The 21,876-nt window shown below is 44.4% G+C and overlaps 2 protein-coding genes across 3 annotated transcripts in view; one reads left to right on the top strand and one right to left on the bottom strand.

Moving 5' to 3' along the window:
• The window catches only part of LOC108238239 (chondromodulin), a 9,776-nt gene extending 7,716 nt beyond the window's left edge, over window positions 1-2,060 (top strand). The window contains 1 exon segment of the mRNA XM_017420198.3: window positions 1,388-2,060. Coding sequence (XP_017275687.1) covers window positions 1,388-1,612 — 225 coding nt within the window. The 3' untranslated portion in view covers window positions 1,613-2,060.
• Window positions 2,061-2,953: 893 nt separating this feature from the next.
• sugt1 (SGT1 homolog, MIS12 kinetochore complex assembly cochaperone) overlaps window positions 2,954-21,876 on the bottom strand; it is a 27,055-nt gene continuing 8,132 nt past the window's right edge. For both annotated transcript variants that reach the window (XM_017420307.3, XM_017420308.3), the window contains exons 10-13: window positions 20,864-20,971; window positions 8,341-8,431; window positions 5,840-6,012; window positions 2,954-3,564 (exon numbers count right to left, since the gene is read on the bottom strand). In XM_017420307.3, coding sequence (XP_017275796.1) covers window positions 3,463-3,564; window positions 5,840-6,012; window positions 8,341-8,431; window positions 20,864-20,971 — 474 coding nt within the window. In that variant the 3' untranslated portion in view covers window positions 2,954-3,462. The remainder of the gene's footprint in view (window positions 3,565-5,839; window positions 6,013-8,340; window positions 8,432-20,863; window positions 20,972-21,876) is intronic.

Here is a 21,876-nt window from a genome sequence, read left to right on the forward strand (position 1 = left end):
CCCCAAACTACAAAGAGGAGTAAACAGCCCACTGAAAATGGTAGAAATCTACATTTTATGGCTTTGAAATGAGCTCTGTTCACTGATGAGTCCAAACTAGAAGCCCCGGAACATTGGAATCTACTAATCCGGTCATCCATTCGCCCTAATTTAGCATTTTAGAGAAGTAACTGAATCAAAAATAATGATGATTATCTCCTTTAGGTCTTTCAGGGGGAAGACATACGAGATGGTTACAGTACTGCTTAAAAACTACTGTATAAGGAGACATTTAGTTCAGAAATGATTAGAGGGGGGGGTTGTCTTAGAAAACGACAGCGATCGTGCCTGTATTCAAATCTGTTGAACGCACTCATTAGTAATTATAGACCCATCACTGTTCTGTCAAAAGACTTTGGGAAAAAAAAAAAAGTTTCACGCCTACATGCTACTTTCTTTTCACTACATTATATGCAGTTAAATTTTTTTTTAAAACATTTCACCGAGATTGCGTTCTTTTCCTGTTCCTCTTTTCTTCCATCAAGGCTAAATTGGATACGAAAAAAAAAGAGGAGCCGTATTGTTTTGATCCAAAGAAAAGCCTTCAAAATTTCATTTCAGCAAATGTAATTAAACGGATGTGGTTACATTGAAATGACAGAAAACAGTTGGTTTTGCGTCAGCGGCGAAGTTTCTGAGACGGTTTTTAACGCTGGTGTACCTCCAGGTTCTACGTTTGGAACCCTAGCTTTTTTTGTTCGGATGTCTCAATTTTCTTGAAACTCGTCCAGCTAACGTAACGTGTCATAGGTTCGCTGACGACACAGTGGTATATCTACGTGTTTTTATATATATATATATATATATATATATATATATATATATATATATATAATCTAAGTATATCTAAGTCCAAATAATGGATCCAGATCCTGAAGTCAGTAGTGTAGTATAAATGTTTAATAACAGATTCATAACTTAAAATGCACATCCAAAAAAAGGTTTGAGTAGAGCTAAATTCAATTTGGTGAATTTTAAACATATGGAACAATTTCACTACTGAGATATTTACGAACGCCATCGTTCTCTTTGAATGTCTGACCAGTTGGACCCAAACAGGACAAACTACGTTAAAGGCAACATTAAGATTATTAAAACTAAACACTTAAAATACTGGATAAAAGGTCAAATTTATACTATTGTAGAAGTTTTACCAAACAGTTTTCTTACCTGGAATTGTTAATGCTTTTCTTTATCCAAGATCCTGTCATTTTATTCAGCATTAATCTGTTTGTAAATTCTTATTTTATCAGGAGCCATCACGCCATTTTGCCTGTGTGGCAAAATCGGATTCATTTCCACGATTCCCTTCTTTAGTAAACATACTTGAACCTCTCCCTCCTTCCAGAGAGGACTGGAGGGCGAGCGGGGCACCATGGACATCGACCCCATGCTGGACCACCAGTGCGTGTGCTGCAACGAGTGCCGCCGCAGCTACACCCACTGCCAGAGGATCTGCGAGCCGCTGGGCGGGTACCACCCATGGCCGTACCACTACAGAGGCTGCAGGGTGGCCTGCAGGGTCATCATGCCCTGCAAGTGGTGGGTGGCCCGCATCCTGGGCCTGGTGTGAGCCTCCTGGACTCACCTGAGAGGTGGTGGAGCTCCGGGTGGAGGGCCCGGGGTTCAAAGGGAGGACAGGTTAAGACAAAAGAAAAAAAAGAAAACAGTAGGTAGTCAAGTCTGAGCAGATTTGTTCAATCAGAGCTGCATTAGTAGCCGTGTTCTGATTCAAATCACACAAAGCAGCGGCTGATTTAGGTTTTATAAACTAGAGCAAAACTCACTGAAGAGAACATAAAAGGAACTCCCCATTATAGCTGAATTTAGAGTTTGTTTTCCTCAACATAAATGCATTTAAAGACATGTAAACTTTTATCCATATAGCTGATAATCAGCCTCATACATAAATATAGATGTTCCAAGTGATTAATAAGTGATTTATTCCTTGCTTTCATCTCTGAAGCGTTCACCTGACTGTTTTTATCCGCATTGAAGAAGTCATCTAATAAGTGCAATACCATGGAATAAAACTTTTTTTTTTTTTTTTTAAATAAACTTCTGTGTCGGTCTGTTTATCCTGTTACAGATCAAATGAACGTGCGCGTTATTTGTTGACTCATTTTTGTTGTTGTCGCTTGTTTCGTCCCCCCCCTGCGTCTGGTTTCTGCTCCGAAAGCGGCGGAGCAGAGCAAAGTTTTCCCCGAGTCCTTTAATGTGCGAGCCGCAGCTCCGGAATTCTTTAATGAGACTAAAGACTCCGCAGCCGTCACGCTCCCAGATCTTACCCATGATGCAAAGCGCTTAGCTTTGCTTTTGATGTCGCAGAGCCGCCTTGGGCAGGGGTAGGGGGTAAGGATGGGGGCGGTGTGTGTGTGTGTGTCGGGGATACTGAAGGAGCGAGCGCGTGCGCCGGAAGAGTTAAGTGTCACGAAGCTAAGAGTTCCATCCAGAGCCACAAATGGCTGTTTGATCATCGCCAGAGATGAAACGACGTGTGATGAATTTAACACTTAACTCGGTGTGAGAGGCTTGATGATGTGGTTAGGGAGGCTGATCCATATTAATGCTCTCCTGCCTCGGCAGGACGCCCCCTCACAGCTGCAGCTGCCTGGCGTACAGTAGGAAGCTGGAAGGGGAGCGGAGAAGGCGTCCCACACCCCTCCTCCGCCGGCCAAACAACTCGGGGCTCTTCCCTCGCGATACCGATCGCGCCGCAATAAGTAAACCATATCCTCAAGCTGTCAGCCGTATCTCAAACCGCCTGCTCTCATATCAGTAATCCCACATTTTATCGCTCCCAGCACGGCCCTCCCCGTCCGTCCTAATATACTGCCGTTTTTTTTTTGGAGTCTGAGCGATCTCTTTTCGACCTGCACAAAAAGCAGACACAACAAACCATAAAACCCGGGACCAAGTTTTAGAGCCGAACAACAAATCTTTTATTTACACTGAACTATTAGTCACACTGAGGAAGAGACGAGTCAAGACTGCAGAGTACTGCTGGAGACTCTTTACGGTGGGGGGGGGGAGAAAAAAGAACGAGCAAATTAAAACATTCAACAAGTGCTAATAAGAAACAAGTCAGATTCTTGTCCTAACCTATTTGTACATTTGGTTTGTTTTTAACAATGTGTGCTGATTATGGCAAATAAAAAAAAAAAGGCTTCCAAACACAAAGGCTGAGGATGTTTCGAGAAAAAAAAGTTTCAGGTCACATTCATAGTTCCTCGTTGAGTCCGACAGCCTTCGAATGGATCCGATCAACAGATTCAGACTGATCCCGTCCGGTGATGGAGAGGAGGCCGTGTGTGTTTTAGGAGGGGAGACGGGAGGAGCAAAAAGGCGGAGAAGTGAACCGGTGACCGAGTGCGACAGAGGACGACGTTTAACAGAGGAGGGTATAGAAAGGAGGGAGGTGGCTCAGTACTTCTTGAACTCCACATCCTCCGGAGGGCTGACGTCCACCGTCCTCCTGCCCACGTCGCCCCAGTTGGTGCTCAGGACCGTACCTCCGGACTCCATCTGCAACGAGGGAAACGGGGTGAGTTCTCATCATCGGGACTCACAACAACAACAACGCAGATCGCCTCTCTCTGCTTGAACAGAACCAAGTTCTGACAGAAGGCTTTCTGATTTCAACTTCCTGTCAAACAAAGTAGAACGAATCAAATCAGTTGAAGTCCGCCATTTTTTTTTGTTTGTTTTTTTTAAAAGTTCAACGAGAACGGGGCAATCTGTTCCTGGAGCTTCAGCCGACATGCTGCTCGTCTTTCACTTCACAAAAAAAAAAGAAGAAAGAAATCAAACATCTAAGGAAGATATGCTGCTTAATAACTAAAGTGGCTGATTTATTCTTCTTTAACCACGGTCCTGTTCTCATAATTGTTGTCATTTCCCCCTCATCCCCTCTGTTATGAGGATTCAGGCGATATTTTAAGGCTGTGAGATGCTGTCAGTGTAGGGCGGTGTGTGTGTGTGCGAGTGCAGAGAGGAGCTTTTCCAGCCAAGATAATTGACAATCCGCGACTCGGATTTGCAGAAGTGAGGCCAAAATTAGCCCTGCTTGCTTTCAGAAATACACACACACACACACTCTTTGATGGACAAGCCGCAGCTCGTATCAACACGAGTTACGTCGTAACAGGGTGAAAAGACCAACGCTGCCTCCTTTAAAAGGTCAGCTCGCCGCAGAAGCATCCAGCGACAGGAAGTGATGAGAGATTTCCTGCTTTAGGAAGACAAAAAGGTTTGGAATTTTCCCGTTTAAACTCCAGAGACATCGCTTGGATTAATGGAAGTGGGTTAAACGTTTTCAAAGCTAACAATGAGGGTTTTTTTTATTCCACCTTTGTTTTTACCAATCTGCCAGCGATTGGAAGTAATTGGGGGGGAAGGTTTCGTTAAGAATATTACGAGTCTTACTGACGTGGAAGCAGTGCGGCGCTTTAATCATTAACTGAGAGCAGTGTGCGTCTCAAAAGTGGTTCGGTTCACGAGTGTGCAGGAAATATAACAGAAGAGGATAAAGTTTTATTTTCCTAACTTTAATCAGAAAATCCAAAAGCCTGTTTGCAGTTCTGTGGTTCTGATGATGTGCCAGTGCCAGATGGAGGGGAGGAAGCAGAGAGCGAAATGGATGAGACGGGAAGAACAAGTTTGCACTTTTCTAGTTTAGATGACATTACAGAAGAAAGATAGATAAAAATAAATAAAAAAAAAAAAAAAAAAAGAGGACTGTGTTAGCTTGGTTTGGCGATGACAGTTTAATCCAATGCAGCTGACCTTCACCGGCCCCTCGTTTCCAGAGTCATCAGCTAGCAAATCTGCAGCGAAGACACCCACAAATGGTAATGAACCGTTTCATCAACCCAAGTGCAGGATCTCACCGGGCTGCAGACGAGCCGACGACTCAAGATGGCAAGAAAACGGGTTTCGGTTTTGGTCTGACTGAATTCTGAGGGGTTTTCGTCAGTTTTGCTTTTTGAGCGGCCAATATTGAAAAACCACGGCGTATGTTTCAGTGCAGGTTCGTTTGATTCCCCGCCTCGGCCCGCTCTGTACCCACCCCACATTTAGGATTTAATCTACAGGAGTAAACCTCTGAAACGAAAGGCAGATTTAGACCCGTTTTTAATCAATAATATTTTACCATGGCGAGGTTTTTACACCTGGACAGTCAGGCTGTAGCTTTGGACGTTGACTGTCAAAATGCAGCTCAAATGCTCAGAAATGTAAAAAAAAAAACTACATCGAGAAGGGTTTAAGAACGCCAGCAACTACTCCGTTTTGAGAGGAAAATTTGCACGAACGACTGGAGACATTTTGGAGACTCTTTCCTAAATTCTGTTTCTACCCTCGGAAATGTTTGCTGCTCTCCAGCCTCATCCCAACTTCACAATACGTGACTCCTAACATGGATTCTTGTAATTCGCAATAGCAAATAGCATTAGCAGCTAGCTGTAGTTCCATCTAACAAGAATGCCATAATATTTCTGCTAAAACAGCTGTGTGATGTGAAACTGATGGTGACACGGTTGTTTGCACCACTGCAGCGTTTCTCCTTCACACCCAAACGATGAGGCTTCGGTTTGAGAAAACATAAATGACTACATTATAAATTATATGTTTCTTAAATCTCCCTGACTGACATGACGACTGTATAGTTAACATTTTTTAAACTGAGAAAACACACAAATGACGAGCAAACTGTGGTACCAAAACTGTGGTCGCGTGCAGATGGGTCTGTGAGCGCAAGGCCCAAAGCGGCGCGGCGCGGCGCCCTGAACGTGATACTCACAAACGATTTGTTCATGGCTCGTTTGACCTCGTCGGAGCCGTCCGTGTAGATCTGCTGGAAGAGCTTGTTGAGCGCCGCGTCTCCCTCCAGCTTCTCATTCTTCTCCTCCTCGCTTATGTCCGACACCATCTTGTCCCACTTGCGGGTGTAGTGGGACGATGTGGGGTACTGATCTGAAAGGGGGGCGGGAAAAAAAAAAAAAAGCGTCTCAGGCAGCTCATTTAAGACCGAATAACAGAAAGATTTAGCTGAAAGGCTTCGTTAGACTCAGCAGAGTCCTCTTGATTATAAAGACGTGAATCAAAACCCATAAATCTAAGATATGTTCGATTTTTTAATTAAAATTGAACACACAAACCTTTATTATCTGCACTCATACAAACTAAAGTTCCCCCTCTATCAGCTCTAGGGTTTTACTTGTCAGGACATAAGAAGGATCTGGTCTTTACCAGGTTCTAAAATGATTAAAGCCTAATCTCAAGTGAACAAAAACACAACAGCTTCCACCACGTCATCATTTATTAAACAGAAATGAAGTCCTCTCTTGCTGCTTCCACAGGACCTCAGAGGTTCAGTATCAGTCAGGAGCTGCTGATCAGATGTATTGATTACCTGATCATCATCAGTGTTTTATCAGTTTGCTGCTCTGGAGCAAACAGATGTGTGTTAACACAACGCCAAGGTGGAAAGACATCAGCAATGACCTTAGAGAAGCAGCTGTTGCTGCTCATCAATCAGGGAAGGGTTAAAGGTAATTTCCAAACATGAAGTCAGTCATTATGTAGTGAGCTGCCAATCTTCCCAGGTGTGAAGAATGAAAATTTACCCCAAGGTCAGACTGTGCAATGCTGAGATAAATGAGCTCCATCTCAGATTCTACAGGCCTCAGTTAGCAGGTAAAGGTTAAAGTTCATGACAGGACCATTAGAAAAAGACTGAACAAGTATGATTTGTTTGAAAGAGTTGCAGGTAGAAACCCTCTTCTCTGTAAAACGAAGATGGCAGCACGACTGAAGTTTATAAAGTTTTATCTTAATAAACCTCAAGACCTCTGGAACAATGTTCTTAGAGCAAACGAGACCAAAGTAGAGGTGTTTACCCATGATGCTGACGCCAAACACAGCTTATCAGCACAAACACCTGATGCCAGCTGTCAGCACGGTGGTGGAGGGCTGATGGTTTGGGCTCCTCTGCAGACCAGAGGACAGATGTTTACCCAGAATGCACTGCAGCTGTCAGCACGGTGGTGGAGGGCTGATGGTTTGGGCTCCTTGCAGTCGTTGAGTCGACCCTGAACTCCTCTGTAGACCAAAGGACTCTAAAGTCAAATGTGAGACCATCTGTCTGACAGCTGAAGCTTGGATCAAAATGGGTCATGATTCAACAGAACAATGATCCCAAACACAGCAGCTGATCTACAACAGAATGGCTCAGAAAGAAAAGAATAAAGGAGTTATAATGGTCCAGTTAAAGTCCAGAACCTGAACCTGATTGAAATGCTGTGACGGGCCGACACTCCTCCACAACCACGTGAGAGAAGTTAGTAATTACTGCTAAAGGAGGTTCTACAAGCTGTTGGGTCACGGGGAGGACAGCTTCTCCAGTTTGGCTTCATTTTTATTCAGTTCATAATCTCCTTGTGGAGTCTGGGTTTTTATACACTTGAGGTTAGATTTGGATCATTTTAGGACCTGGTAAAGATCAGACCCTTTTTAGTATGTCCTGATAAACCCTAGAACTGAGAGAGGGTGGACTCCCCCCCCCCACCCCCATGACTAATTTTGCCACACACACACACACAAAAAAAAAAACTTGACTGGCAACTCTAAATTCTTCTCTGCTACAGATCCTTCAAGCTCACGTGTGGAACGACGACATCCTGATTTGATTTCTATATTCTCTGAATGTAACACAGCCGCTATAATCCCGACGAGAGATGGAGCGGCAGAGCGGGAAACGTAATCCAGACACAGATTTGCATAAATACGGCACCAGACGCGCCGCAGACAGATTCAGGCCAAGCGCGACCGGTGCCGCAAAAATGGTGCCGTGACGATCACGCCGTCGCATATCGCCTTTCAACGGAACGGGAGTTTAGAAGCAGGCGCTAATAAACAGGGCAGAGGTCAAGCTGGGATGAAAAACAACAACAAAAATACTTTGGCTGCCCACTTAACTTTCACTTTCTCTTCAACGCACACAATTACATCTGCAATTAATCCCGTCAGTAGCAGAAATGTGTGTGGGCTCAAATACTGAACTGCATTCTGCTGTCATACCTTTCCCTCTCACCGTCAGACTAATGAAAGACTCTAGCAGGGCCCCGCTGCCCACTCTCATTTTAGAAGAGAACAGACAAACGGGGAGCCTGTATTGATCTTGGCGGAAAGCAAGAAACAAGAAGTGGTGGAGGAAGAAGGCGAGGGACGGGAGTGACGGCAGAATGGATACGGACAGGAGAGCAGAGACGGAGAGCGTGAATGCCGGCGCTGAGGACTGACGGGGATTGAAGTGTTTGATGTTGGACTCCTGTCCTTCTCCCTCCAGCGTCTCCCATCTAATGGCATCCGTCTTCTTCATCTTGATTTCCACCTGCCAGAAGACGAGAGGGGGACAGAAGAAGAGGGGAGAGAAGGAAGGAAAAACAGACAACAGTATTTAACAAAACGGAGCGCGGGGACGAAAATAACGCTTTCCATTAGAGTGACGCGTTAAAAGCAGCCGGGCATCAGATCATTACTGAGGCCAGAAAGGCTGACTTCTTCAGAGCTGTGGACAACTTAGCCTGTGAGAGTGTGTGTGTGTGTGTGTGTGAGAGAGAGAGAGAGAGAGAGAGAGAGAGAGAGACATCAGGGATATGCGGGGGCACAGCTCAATCTCAAACCTCACTGACAGACATACTGCACTAACGAGATGCCTGTCAGCCAGAGGGCCAGTGTGAGAGACGGAGGGGGGAGAGGAGGGGAGGGGGGGCTTTTAACACTGAGCTGCACTGACAGGGGCACACAGCAGCACCGCCACGAGGCCCCCACCTGACACACACACACACACACACACACACTCCCTCACTCAACACCTATTAATGGTGTGTGTGTTTGATATGTGTGCATGCGAAAGACAGATCTGGTGATGTCGATGCAATTAAGGAACATTTCTGCTCTGCTGGGCGACGTGATGATTCATTTATGAGGGGAGCAGGAGAGAGGAGAGGCAGACGAGGTGAGGGAGGATAGGGGGGGGGGATTGAGGGAAACCAGGCGGGGGATCGCTTTTAGAGCTGATGAGCTGGTGCGTGTGGCGGTGCAATGATAGACCACTTTGGCCCGTGTCATCACTTGCTGCCCCGCGCCGGGCTAAAAACAGACTCGTCTCCGCTGAGAACACGGCTCAGATCAAAGGACATTAACAGAAACGGCGTGAAATGTTTTGTCTGACGTGGAAGTATTCTTTCCCCCACGTTTAACCGTTTAAGCGCTTTAAAGACGAATCAACCGAAATGATCCGCCAGAGTTTTAACATCGCTAAATATATACATGACTGGAGGTCGTCTTTATTATGACGCCGTTTCAAAATGAATTTCCTGAAGCTCTCAACGAGCCGTACCCTGGTTTCCCAGGTAACACCCGAGGGTTTAAACTGTGGATGAAAAGAACATCCCACAAAGGCTGGAGCACGGCGAGAACATCACTCACAACTCAGACGGGCACCGCTCAGACGTGAGCCTTTTCAGCAATTAAACCAATCAAGAAAGAGCCATTAAGTCAGAAGAATGAACGTCTGCAGCAACCCGGTGGACTGAATCAGAACCGTGAACGGGCGGTTTCCAGCGGGCGCCATGCAGCCCATAAGGACTCACCCAAAACATAATAAAAATGACAAATTTCTACGGTAAAGGCGGGCTTTTAGACCTCTAAAAAGCTCCTTAAAACCCATTTCTTCTTACCGACTTTTAGTCCTAGATGAGACAAATATATTGGCTTTGACTGAGCAAGCTTAACTCGTTTATTTGTTTTAAGCTTTGGTTTTATTGTTATGGTGAGGTCCATTCAACAGCAAGATAAAACTAGCTTGGTTATCTCGAGATAAGATGATAATCAACTCGTGATCTTGAAAAAAAATCACTACAAAATAAATAAAAGGGCAGGTATGAGTGTTCTCGGCCTCCGCAGGTGGGTGTTTAATCGCTCATTGAGCTTCGAAGAGATAAGTTCATCACATCATCTAATTAGTACATATTTTTAAAAGTGTTTGTCCCCTTTTCTACAAAGTTTCAAGGGATGGTTGTTTTTTTTTATTCTGACAAGTCAGGTTATTGCTTTTTCTCCAGTTTCCTTCCTTTTGTCATCATCAGGAGGCACACTCCTGATAAATGTCAGTTTGTGAATAAATCCGTTCAGATAGAAGCCGATGTATGAAGTTGAGTGGATCCATGCTGTTGGATATTCATAAACTCACCCCGATCCTTCAGCCTAAACTACCTTTCTTGCTGACTTAAGAAAAAAAAAATGTTAATAAACTTCCAGTGACTTATCTCCTGTTCTAAAATCTACAGACAGCGGAAAGGAGGGCGGACTGTAGAAACCTGATGGTGTGTTGGACCTAATTTCGATTATTGCGCTTGGTTTCCAAACTGCAAGAACGGCAGCGACCGACTTAGCTGCTGTTTTGATTCGACAGGCTGACATCACAGCCGTCAGTAAATGTAAAATGTTCTAATTAAAAAAAACTGGGTTTTTTTGACCGTGAGGCACACAAAATATTACGCTTTATGTTTAGTTATTATTGTCTCAGTTGTTTGGGAAAATACCCTTTTGGTCTTTCTTAAAGAAACAGAAGTGTAAGTTCTGATGCCTGACATAGACTATACTGCCAAAAGTATTCACTCACCTCCTTTCACACGCATCTGAACTTGAGTCGCATCCCACTCTTCATCCATAGAGTTTAATATGATGTTGATCCACCCTTTGCAGCTAGAAGAGCTTCAGCTCTGCTGGGAAGGTTTTCCACAGGTTTAGAAGTGTTTATGGGATTCTTTGACCATTCTTCTGGAGGCTCATCTGTGAGGTCAGACACTGATGTGGGACAGAAGGCCTGGCTCTCAGTCTCTGCTCTAATTTATCCCAAAGGTGTTTTATCGGGTTGACTCTGCAGGTCAGTCAAGTTCTTCCTCACCAAACTCGCTCCTCCATGTCTTTATGGACCTTGCTTTGTCCCCAGGTGCTCAGCCATGTTGGAACAGGAAGGGGCCATCCCCAAACTGTTCCCACAAAGTTGGGAGCAGTTTGGGGATACAAAGTTGTATCTGTTGACTCTGCAGAACAGTGGTGACCTCTGTGCATCCTCTGAGCCCACTTTGTGGCTGAGTCGCTGTCGTTCCCAGTCACTTTCCCGTTCTTTCATAGAGGTTTGCCTCGTTTATGCACCTGTGGCCATGGAAGTGATTGGAACACCTGAACTGAATGATTTGGATTAGTGAGTAATATATTATACCAACAACTACTGTAGGTTCACAAGAGCTTTTCCATCAGTGAATGTCTTTTTACATTAAACATTTTAATAATTACATTAAATTTACTGAACCTGCTGTATGAACAGATTCATGTTCAATTTGTCTCCAGTTGTGTAATTCCATAAAAACAGTTTTTGTTTTTTTATTCTTATTCAAACTAAATCAGAAAATATAGAAGGTAGGGGAAAATATATATAAAAAAGAGAAGCAACAGACAGAAACCGAGCCAATCATGAGTTTCCACCTTGCAGCTACCAGCCACAGCTGCAGGTACTATTTACTGTCTGGAATATTGTTGCAGCTCCGAGTGTGACAGAAGTCAAACCACGGCTCCACGTGTGTCAGAGCGTGTGTGATTCTGTGCGCGCTGATGGGCCATGCAACATTAATCTGCTGCTACATCTGTGTTTCCTGGCTTTCAAAGACATGGCAGCCCAGGCGCTGTGCGTGTATATGTGTGTGTGTGTTTCTCAGAGCGGGGGTTCTGTGTGTATGACAGGCGAAGCGATGGCCTATAAAGGGATGTGACAGCAGAGCCACAATCAGGGGCCACCACTCACAGGACCCCAGGGGCTGGACTTTACAATACAGCACCACACACACAAACACACACAGTTTACAGAGCAGAGTTAAGGTCCTGTGTCACTGTCACATGTGTTTGTAAGCGCACACAAACACACACACACACATCCCTTCCTTCTTCATATGATAACTCCTCATCCAGCATCTCTTCCCTCTTCTTCCAGATGCTGGCAGATTTCCCCTAAACTCACTAAAGAGACACAAAATCGAAACACATAAACATTCTTAGACGCTGACAGGCGAGCAAATTAAAGCCTGGAGACGCCACTTTAGAAATACACCGACAAGAAATGACTTTAGAGCTGAATGAAGGCGAGGGTGCGGAGGATTCAAAACTGTGCTGAGCGTGCGCGCTCGCTTCTCTGTGTGTGTGTGCGTGTGCGCATCAGCCGTCTGTTCCGATCAAACACACCAGTGTGTAATTGGCTCCCCCGTTGTGGCGGTGACCCCCGCGGTTGGAATGTTTGTTGTGATGGAGGACAGGAGGAGGTCGCGCTGACGATAATGCGCTACACGCGACGCTGACACGCGAACACTTGGCTTAAACAGCACGGGCGCGCCGAAAGATTGCTGCTCGGATTCGGCGCTCGCAGATGAGTGCGCGCGTGCGTGCGAGCGAGCCCGGCTTAGCTTCCGCCCCGCTAAGGTGTCTTTAGAGACGGCGAGGAGACGAGGCGTAAACACGGCGCGGCAGAGGGCGCAGGGCAGCCTGTTACCGAGTTCAACACTGGTTGAGAATCAACAGCTCTCAGGGCAACTTTTTTCTTTTTAAACACTCATTAGGGATGCATGCCAATCAGGAGGAACTTGATTTGCTGATGCTGTTGTTCACTTGAATGTTTTCATCCCCCAGCGGCTTCCAAGGGGCTCCGAAACATTTAGATGAGGGACGAATCAAACGGCTCCCCTCTTAGTCAGGGTCGCTCAGTGACAAGCACATGTGCCTACACATTTCACCTGTGCAGCTTATATAGGAGGGGGGGGTTTATGCCACGTCAAAACTTTGACTGGTACAATTACCTATAAGGGCTTGTGTGTGTGTGTGTGTGTGTGTGTGTGCCTGAGGAGCCCACTGGACCAGAGAGCAGCCAGGGCTTTAAGAGAGAGGAGGAGGAAGAGGAGGAGGGCTTGAACGCTCTCCTCTGGTTGCAGAAACCGTAGGTGTTTACATCACGGCGAAACATAAAGAAGCGCTCAGGCTGTGCGTTCAGGACGAGAGTGTGTGTGTGTGTGTGTGTGTGTGCGCGTGTGTGAGGATGGCAAAAACAAAAGGTGGCAAATGATGAAGACAACAACAGCAAACAAAAAAAGTAGAGGGAGTTAAAGACTCCTCGGCTGCAGTCTCTCAAAGACTGAGCTCTTGTTTAAGCTGCAACCCACGTGCACCTCTGGTATGCAGTGTCTGCTGTTGCCATGGAAAAGTGAGAAAATGAGTGAAAGGAAGTGTGTTATTTATTTATTTTTTTTTTTTTGAGAGGGGGCAGTTTTCTGTGCAGGTCAGCTTCTTCTCAGCACAGTGTAGCCTCAGTGGATAGAGCACATACAATACAGGCGCCAGGTTATACAACGCTTCCCGAATCTAATTTCTCTACAGCTTTCTGCTACTTTGACACCGCACAATATATGTATTTCCAGCACTTTTGGCCGCGCGCTGCCCCTTCAGTCCTCCTGTGAGCTTGCTGTGAAATAAACTAAAATAACCAGGAGGGCTTTCAGTGGCTCAGCTTTGACTTATGGACGTGCGTATCGCTCAAGACACGTTATATAAACCCTCGTGGAGCTACCAGACGACGACTACTTCACTTCAAACGCGCAACAGCAAAAAGCAGATGTTCTTACAGAACGCATTAAAGGACAAAAACAGATCGGTAAAAGTTCTTCAGTGACGCTGGACAAAGCGTTGGGGCTTCACCTCCGCAACTTATGAAGCCTTTGACTCGGTGGCCTCCTCGGTTCAGTCTGTGGAAAATCGTGACGAACGTTTAAAATACGATGCGGCCAAAATGTCCTTGGGTCTTCGGGGTGAAACAAGAACCAGGGGTCTGAGTAAAAAGCGGTTGTACCATGACGCAAGATTTCCAACTTAGCTGGCTGTGTTAAACCTAAAGTCGGAGTCTGAGCCTGGCTAGATCACCGTGGTAACAAAAGGTTTGAACTGTCACAAACTGCTCACTTCTTCTTTTCCCGATGACATCCCGTAGACAAATCAGACTGAGGCAACATGAATGCGTCGCCGGGCGAACGGCCGGAACCAGGTCGGGATCTGAACCCAGATCAGTTGTTAAATATCCGTGCTAGGACTTTTAATTTTCCCCACGGAGAAGTATGAGGCTGAGAAAGCATCGAAATGAAGAAAATCCGCCCATCTGTCAGTAAACCAGAAGCTGAGAGGAAGCTAGGAGGTTTTTACCCAGACTGGGTGGACTCTCAAATGTTTTGTTTTTTTTCCTGGAGAGAGTTTAAAACCTGTTTGTCTCATATGTTCAGAAACAGAGGTTATTAAAAACTGCAAAGCCAAAGCGTAACTACAAAATCCATACCAGCTGAAATCTGAACCCAGAGCACCAAAGCCACCAACTCACCTCGATATCCTGCTTTTATTACTTATTTAGCGCTCTTTTTTTAACGACACTCACCTTTATAGTCAACGTAACGAGCCTCAGCTCAGAGGGCCGTAAAGAGAGCGAGACATAAAACCAGTGCAGTCCTGTTTTTTAGCATTTAAAAGTCAAATAAAGACTTGAACGACAATAAAGAGCACAGCATAATAAGGTTTTGCGTTCGCCTTTTTCTTAGTTTGTATGCAAATAGTAAATATAAAGCCTCTGCAGTTCGACATTTGTTTTATAATTTTATAAATTCATTTCATATATGGCATTTGATATACATATAGAAAAAAAAAAAAACATAGCCGTAGTCCATACAAACTTAATTTTTTTTTACAATGTTGGCATTTCATTAACCCGATTTAAATACAAAACTATTTTTATTCAGGAAGATTGTTTTAATTTAATCATTTATTATATTAAACAAACAGTCAATGGAGTCTAATATTAAGTCAAATCATCCTATTTGAACAGAACACTGTTTTTAAATCCATTTGCAAAATTTCTTTTATATGTACGTATAAACTAGAACACTTGGAGTCATAAATTAAACTGATCTGCAGTGAGCTGTCTACGCTTCTGTATTTTGTTGAGATTTGATGGGAAATCTGTTAAACAGTTATTAAGTTTAATTCATTAGTACCATTTTGTATCAGAGTAATTAATCAACCCAATATTCATTTGATTTGGTCAGTGAAACGATTTGCAATTTGTGGCACAGAAAGAGACTAATAAACCCCCTGAGTGTGGAGTAAATAAGTTTAAGATCTTTCGGCCTCCATCTCCGCAGCAGCAGGTTTTAACGTCCCGATTCATGTTTGATTGGTGAATAACAGAAGAATGATTAACTGATGTGAAACACAAATTTAAAAAGTCTGAGTTAAACATCAGAATCGCTGCTATCTTTTAGGTTTCGTCAAGCCAGGTTCCAGACAGGAAGCTCAGATATGCTGAACTGTCTCCGTGGTGCTGCCCTTCGGGCCGAGTATTCCTTAATGAACACGAGTACCACCAACAGTACACAATACGCCTGTCGGTGAGTATAATCCAGGGTACAAAGAGTTTCCCATTCCTACAGGACACAGTCGCAGAGATGGAGCACAAAGGGATCACCTGTGACCTTAAAATCAATAGGGATCATGCTCGACCAGTGGTAAATCCAGGTATGCAGTTTGACACATCTGTGTGACACGGTTGCAAAGTTAGAACACAAAAAGGGTTTTCCCCGAGACTCTGAAATCAATAGGGATCATCCCCAACCCATGGAGTGTCCAGGTATGCAGTGTGACGTTCCTACATTACTCAGTTGAAGCGTAGACGAGGCTTTCACAAAGAGGTCACCTGTGACTTTGACCTTTGAGCCTTTGACCTTAAAATCAATAGGGATCAACCTCGACCCATGAGGCGTCGAGCTGTGCAGTTTGACATTTCTACCTTAAAGGGTTATCAATTTAGAGCTCGGACAAAAAAAATTGTCCACAAACAGAAAGTGAGATGGACAGCGCCATACCATAATATGTCCCCTCTTAGGATGGGTGTCCAAGTCCTGTGCCTAAGTATTCCTTTCAGCCTGTATCCAAACTCCAACATTGCAGTTTTGGGGGACAAATGAACAAAAACGAACCCGTCCACGTAAGTTTTTGTTGTTGACCCGGATGAACCTTTGAGAAACACTCGACAACCGATCGATTTCCCATTATGGATTTTACCAGCACATTATTTACACCGCGCCCGACTGTTTACGCTCGGTCCTACAGCTGCGCTCGGCGAGCCACTTTGCAGTTAATGTCGGCTCTGTGGTTTTATGCGGGCAGATCTTTTCACTCCGTTATTGAGAAGCAATTTCATGTTCACAGGTCAACGGTGGGCGGCATCACTCAGAGTCTCAGTCACCCGTACGCATCTGATGGACACGCCGCAGTAAATATCAGCCTGAACGAGGGGAGGACACGTTTGCGGTGGACTTATCAACTGAGTGGCGCCTAAGGGCAACACAGAGGTAGCACGAAAGTCATTTTACTGCAAAATGTTCAGTCTATTGAATATCCATTCGAATTAAAATGGCGCAATTTGACAAATTAATGTGACCGTCACAACTGTTTGTTTTTTCTCCCCAATTTATTTATTTACTTTTACCAGGGGCTGGTAAACTTTTATCGCGGTCTGGTAATCCTGAGGCTGCAGGTTCGAGCCCAGGTTGCGGAAGGAAGGGCATCCGGCGTAATCAAATCATTCGTGGAGTGGTGACCTCTGAAGAAGGGAGCGGCCGAAAGAACTTATTTACTTTTACCACCTGGCGGTGACGCGCAAGTTATTTCCTACTGATGCTTTTCCAGTCACACTTACCGTTTCTGCTGTTGTACTTTATTTTGAAAGGATTATAAAGTGGAAACTCTGTTCATGGGTGAGCTCAGTTTTATGGCCAGAATATGTCCATGGGGGGCGAATGGGGGTACGAGACAGGGACTATGTGTGTGTTTGTGTGTGTAATCTCTTTCTCAAACCTAAATAAATTCATCTGCATCTTATTTCATTACGTGTTTTTCCATCTTTGTCCCTTTGGATGGCACATTCAAACAGGTGTTTCTTTGGTCTAAGGAGAGTATTTAGTCTCTGTAAATCTTCAGGCACAGCTGAACTGTGAAACAAAGGTGAGACCGGGCTGTGAGCAGCAGAACAAGAGGATTTCTGCCTCTGTCCAATATAAAACTAATTACATTATTACTGGAAAGACACATCGGGTTTCATCAGCTTTGCTTTTTTCTTCCTGATATGACAATTATTTCAATGTGAATGACTCAAATTACCTTTTGTGCGGTATTCAATTATCCTAATACGACCTTCTCTTCCCTTCAGTGGGTGGCTTGTGTATCTTAGCCTCATCTTTTCCATTTCCCATAAAGGTCGTCTGTCTTAATATAGTCTGCAACTTTATAATCCAATGAGAAATCATTTGTGTTACCAACTGCTTATGAAGTTTAGCTTTCAAGAGTAAATGTTCTGGTGTCGAGATGGGAACTTGTGTTTCTGACCTGTAAAACTGTGAAAATGTCCTTTTTCCACAGTAAAAAGTAAAGCAAAAATAAACTCACATTTCCCCAGACGTCCACCATTAAACGACTGATACAAAAAGGAACCCTGGGGTCAGAGGTTCAGCCCTAAATAGTGCCCACCTGAAGTGAAAACAGATTACCTCACAGATAAAGTTTAAGAGAAGCAACCAAAGGAAACAAAAGAAGAGAACCACTAACAGTACATAATACGCCTGTCAGGAAATTATCAGAGTAATAAAGATCCAAAGCATGAAATCCCTCACACAACAATCCTGAATTCATGTGTCTATTAAGTATATAGATGAATGTGGTGGGGTGAAAGGTCAATGTCACTGATAATGAGGCTGTCCGTGGAGTAAATCAACAAATAGTTGAATTGAAGAACATAAAGGAACATGAAACGGCAGCTTTCAGTCGTAATATGAAGAACCTACCTGTGGATGACTACCAGCCTATCCAAACCATTTCTAATCAGAGTAACAGACTTCACGAGTACCACCGTCGTCTGACGCCATTTTCTATCCTAAACATTTGCGGAGATACACCGTGGACAACTTATGGACAGATAGGGACGATCTAAAGAACGGAGGGTTTGACGTTTCTGTGTTACTTGGACGTTGTTGGAGCACAGACAAGGTTTTAACAAAAGGGTCACCTGTGACCTTTGACCCCAAGACCAAGAAATCAATAGGGATCCTCCTCAACCCGTGACGTGTCCAGCTGTGCGGTTTGACATTTCTACATCGCACGGTTGTAGAGTTGGAGCACGAGCAAGGCTTTTACACAGGGTTCACCTGTGACCTTGAAATCAATGGGGATCATCCTTGATCCATGAGGTGTCCAGCTACGTTAAAGGGTTATCAATAAAAAGCTCGGACAAGTAGACGGACAACGTCATAACATAATGTCCTGTCTTAGGACGAGTATATAAGAAAAAAAGGAAAAGCAAGAAAACGAAAAGGAGAAATATATTCCAGATAAGACAGAACAGCTAAGGGAAGGTAACAAGGCAGGACAAGGAAGAAACAAAAAGGACAAACAAAGGAAAGGACAGGACAGGAAAAGGAAAGGAAATTTTAAAAGAGCTGAGCAGAGCTTGGTGATTAAAGGGGCTGAACTGATCAATGCCCTAAAAACCCACATTCACCTTCTCGATGATTAAAAAAAAAAAAGAAAGTTAGCATAAAATCTGCCTTTTGATCTGTGGGCTAAACCCTGACAGTGGTGTAAATCCTGAATCAGCACACTCTCAGCCAGCACGTTCATTAGGCCACATCTGTAACACACACTAATTAGTGTATCGTAGGAAAAAAATAAATAAGAAGTACCCATCCTACTCATTAGGTCAGTAATCACCTTAAACAGTGTTGAGGAACTCTCAGCAACTTTACAGTTGTGTGTGTGTGTGTGTGTGCGTAGGAGGGAGGATTTGCGCCTTATGTGTGAATCAGCTAAGTTGAACTGATTTAACCTCGCTACAAAAGCTGTAGTGTGTACAGTGAGAGTGGGTTTTTCTCATTCCTACTCCCACTACAGTAAGCTTTACCAGCATTAAGGAATTAAAGGTAGCGGCAGACCTACTTTATTCTGCTTTAAATTATGGAAGAGATTAAGACGCTGATCTCCAGAGTGCTAACCCAAGTAATGATCAGCCACAGATTCAATAATCTGCCTAAACCTGAATGTTTATTACCTCGCTGGTTTTCCTCACTCCATAACCAGTTTTAGGAGAGAAACTGGAGTGCGCCAAGCTAATTAATCATCATTTATCAGGACAGTAGAAGTCGGAATACGTCGAAACTACATATTCGTTAAGGCTCGTCAATAAAACTGCAGCTCGGAGCTCTAAGTGCCATCGGTTCCCCTGGCCCGTGACGTTACTGCATCATATTTTCTTTATAGCGCGATAAAACATGTTCGTGACATGTCTGATAGTCTACTCTATTATTGATGAAAGTCAGTGCCAGCGCGGCCAAGACACGTAAAGGGCTCCATATCAATCTGAGGAAAAGTTCAAAAACTTTTTCTTTATTTTTACTTTCAAACGCCTCGACGGTGCTGTGTTCGCTGTAGGAACGAGCCGCTCAAGCAAAAACAGTTAAAGGAACCTGAGATTACTGCACAGATACGCCTTTGTGTGTGAAACGTCTAGTTTTATTGTGAGTCCTACATGTGCAGTTTTTCTCTTTCACGTTGACCGTTTCAGAGACTAAAATATTTGTCTTTGTTTTTAGGACAGGAGACAGAACAGGAAGTGGCAGAGCTGAAGATGGTGAGGTTCTCCTTGGGAGGGACGAGGATGGACAGGATTAGGAATGAGGTCATCAGAGGTACAGCTCAGGTTGAAGGACTGGGAGATAAAGTTAGAGGACAGACTGAGACGGTTTGGACGTGCAGAGGAGGGACAGTGGGTATATTGGTAGAAGGATGTTAGAGATGCAGCTGCCAGGAAGAAGACAAAGAGGAGACATATGGATGCAGTTAGAGGACATGGAGGTAGTTGGAGAGAGGACAGAGGACACAGAAGACAGAGTTAGATGGAGGAAGATGACTCACTGTGAGGACCCCTGAAAAGGGAACAGCCAAGTAAAAAGATTTTAAAATTTTTTGCGTGAATCGCCTAGCTGAGGACCAGGTTTGAAAACCAGTGTTTGTTTTCTTTTCATTTCAATAAATCAGTTCAGTTAAATCCACAGTTTGGCATGACCTGGCTGCGCCGACTGTTGTCTCCTGCAGGTAAGACACTGACTGCTTATGAGGACGTCACCCGACCTCGCTAATAATTCCTTCGACCTTATTTTTTTCTGTAACTCTGACTTGCTTACAATTTCCGTACACTTTTCTAAACTACAAAAGCCTTTCAGAAACAGCGTGAGGAGTTCTAACTGAGACCTGACATCTTCTCTTGCTCATTTTGAGGCTGTTTTTTTTTCCAGTTGTGGTCACCGTGACCCTAAATGGGACAAAAAAAAACAAAAAACAAGTAGTTATTGTGGTCTGTGCTCTCCAGCACATCGCTGTACCTTTTAGTCCGTAATGGGCAATTCAACACAAGTGCTTTCGAAAAGAACGCAGGTCTGCTACAAGCCTCGTGAATATGCCATCCGACCCACTTAAATGTCAAAACACTTCAAATTTGGGGGGGGCTGGGAATGCACGGGGGATGGGGGATGTAAAATGTGGAAAAATGCCGTTAATGTAAAAACAATCACCTCGGATCCGTCAAAGCCCTTCGCCGGCACACAAACAACACTCGCGGCGCTCGGAGCCGTACCTTGGTGGTGAGGATCTTGAAGCAGCTCTGCTGGGGGACGATGGGGTGCAGGAGCTGGAGGTGGAAGTTGTAGTCGTCCCCTGACGCCATCTGGATCTTCGCCGAGAGCTGAAGGCATGACGGAAAGCTCATGTTGACCATCATCTCCGAAAGGTGTCAGCAAGTAATCAGCAAAACATACGAAACAGTGATATCTAAGGGTGGCTTAAAGACTAGAAAACATAATTTCTCTTATTTCAGGGCTTGTCACTTAGAGAACCCCGGGTCTCTCGCTCCCTGACAGCACTCTTAATAAGACAGGAACAGACTAGAAAGTGAGCCTTAGTCCTGAACCGGGGAAGAGGCTGACGCGTCTGGCCGCCGCACGTATCACTTTTTATTTGTCTACAGCGTTTTCTGGAAGTGTTTAAAAAGGCTCCTTCGCTTTTAGTTTTAAAGAGAAAAGAGTTCACAGAAGTTGCTGAGAGTTTTGACTGTAAGCGCTCCGGAGAGGTCAGACTTGGTAAAACGCGTCTTCGATGGACGAACTGCATCGGTGCGAAGTCTACAGCAGCAAGAGGAGCCGGTTTGCAAAAGTTTTGGACGACTCAAAAGTCAGTGAGTCAATCTCTAAGAAAATTATAAACTAAAACTGCCTGTTCAGTCCGTGACCTGGTGAAAATAAAATAAAATAAAGAGCTGGTTTCAATCAATTGTTTTGCTAAAATACTATTTGTAAAAATTTTCCCTTTTGCAAATTTTGTCCACGTTAAATGACGTCCTACCAGCATTCCTGTTGAGCCATGATGTGTTTGTTGTATGAAATGTTTGGGGTTTTTTTTTGGGTGGTGCTAAAATTGTTGCTTGGGTGTTTTGGTTTTTACTGAGCTGCAGTTCTCAGAAACTGTGTAAAACAACAGAGAGGAGGGGGTGAAGGTGTCAGCGTGTCTGTGAGGATCATCATCTGATGTGGCTGCTGGACCGCTCCGAGCGTCTTCACCCTGTCCCCCTCGGCCACAGCGGCGGCGGCGGCG

Source organism: Kryptolebias marmoratus, linkage group LG20 (genome assembly GCF_001649575.2).
Source record: "Kryptolebias marmoratus isolate JLee-2015 linkage group LG20, ASM164957v2, whole genome shotgun sequence".
Lineage (NCBI taxonomy): Eukaryota > Metazoa > Chordata > Actinopteri > Cyprinodontiformes > Rivulidae > Kryptolebias > Kryptolebias marmoratus.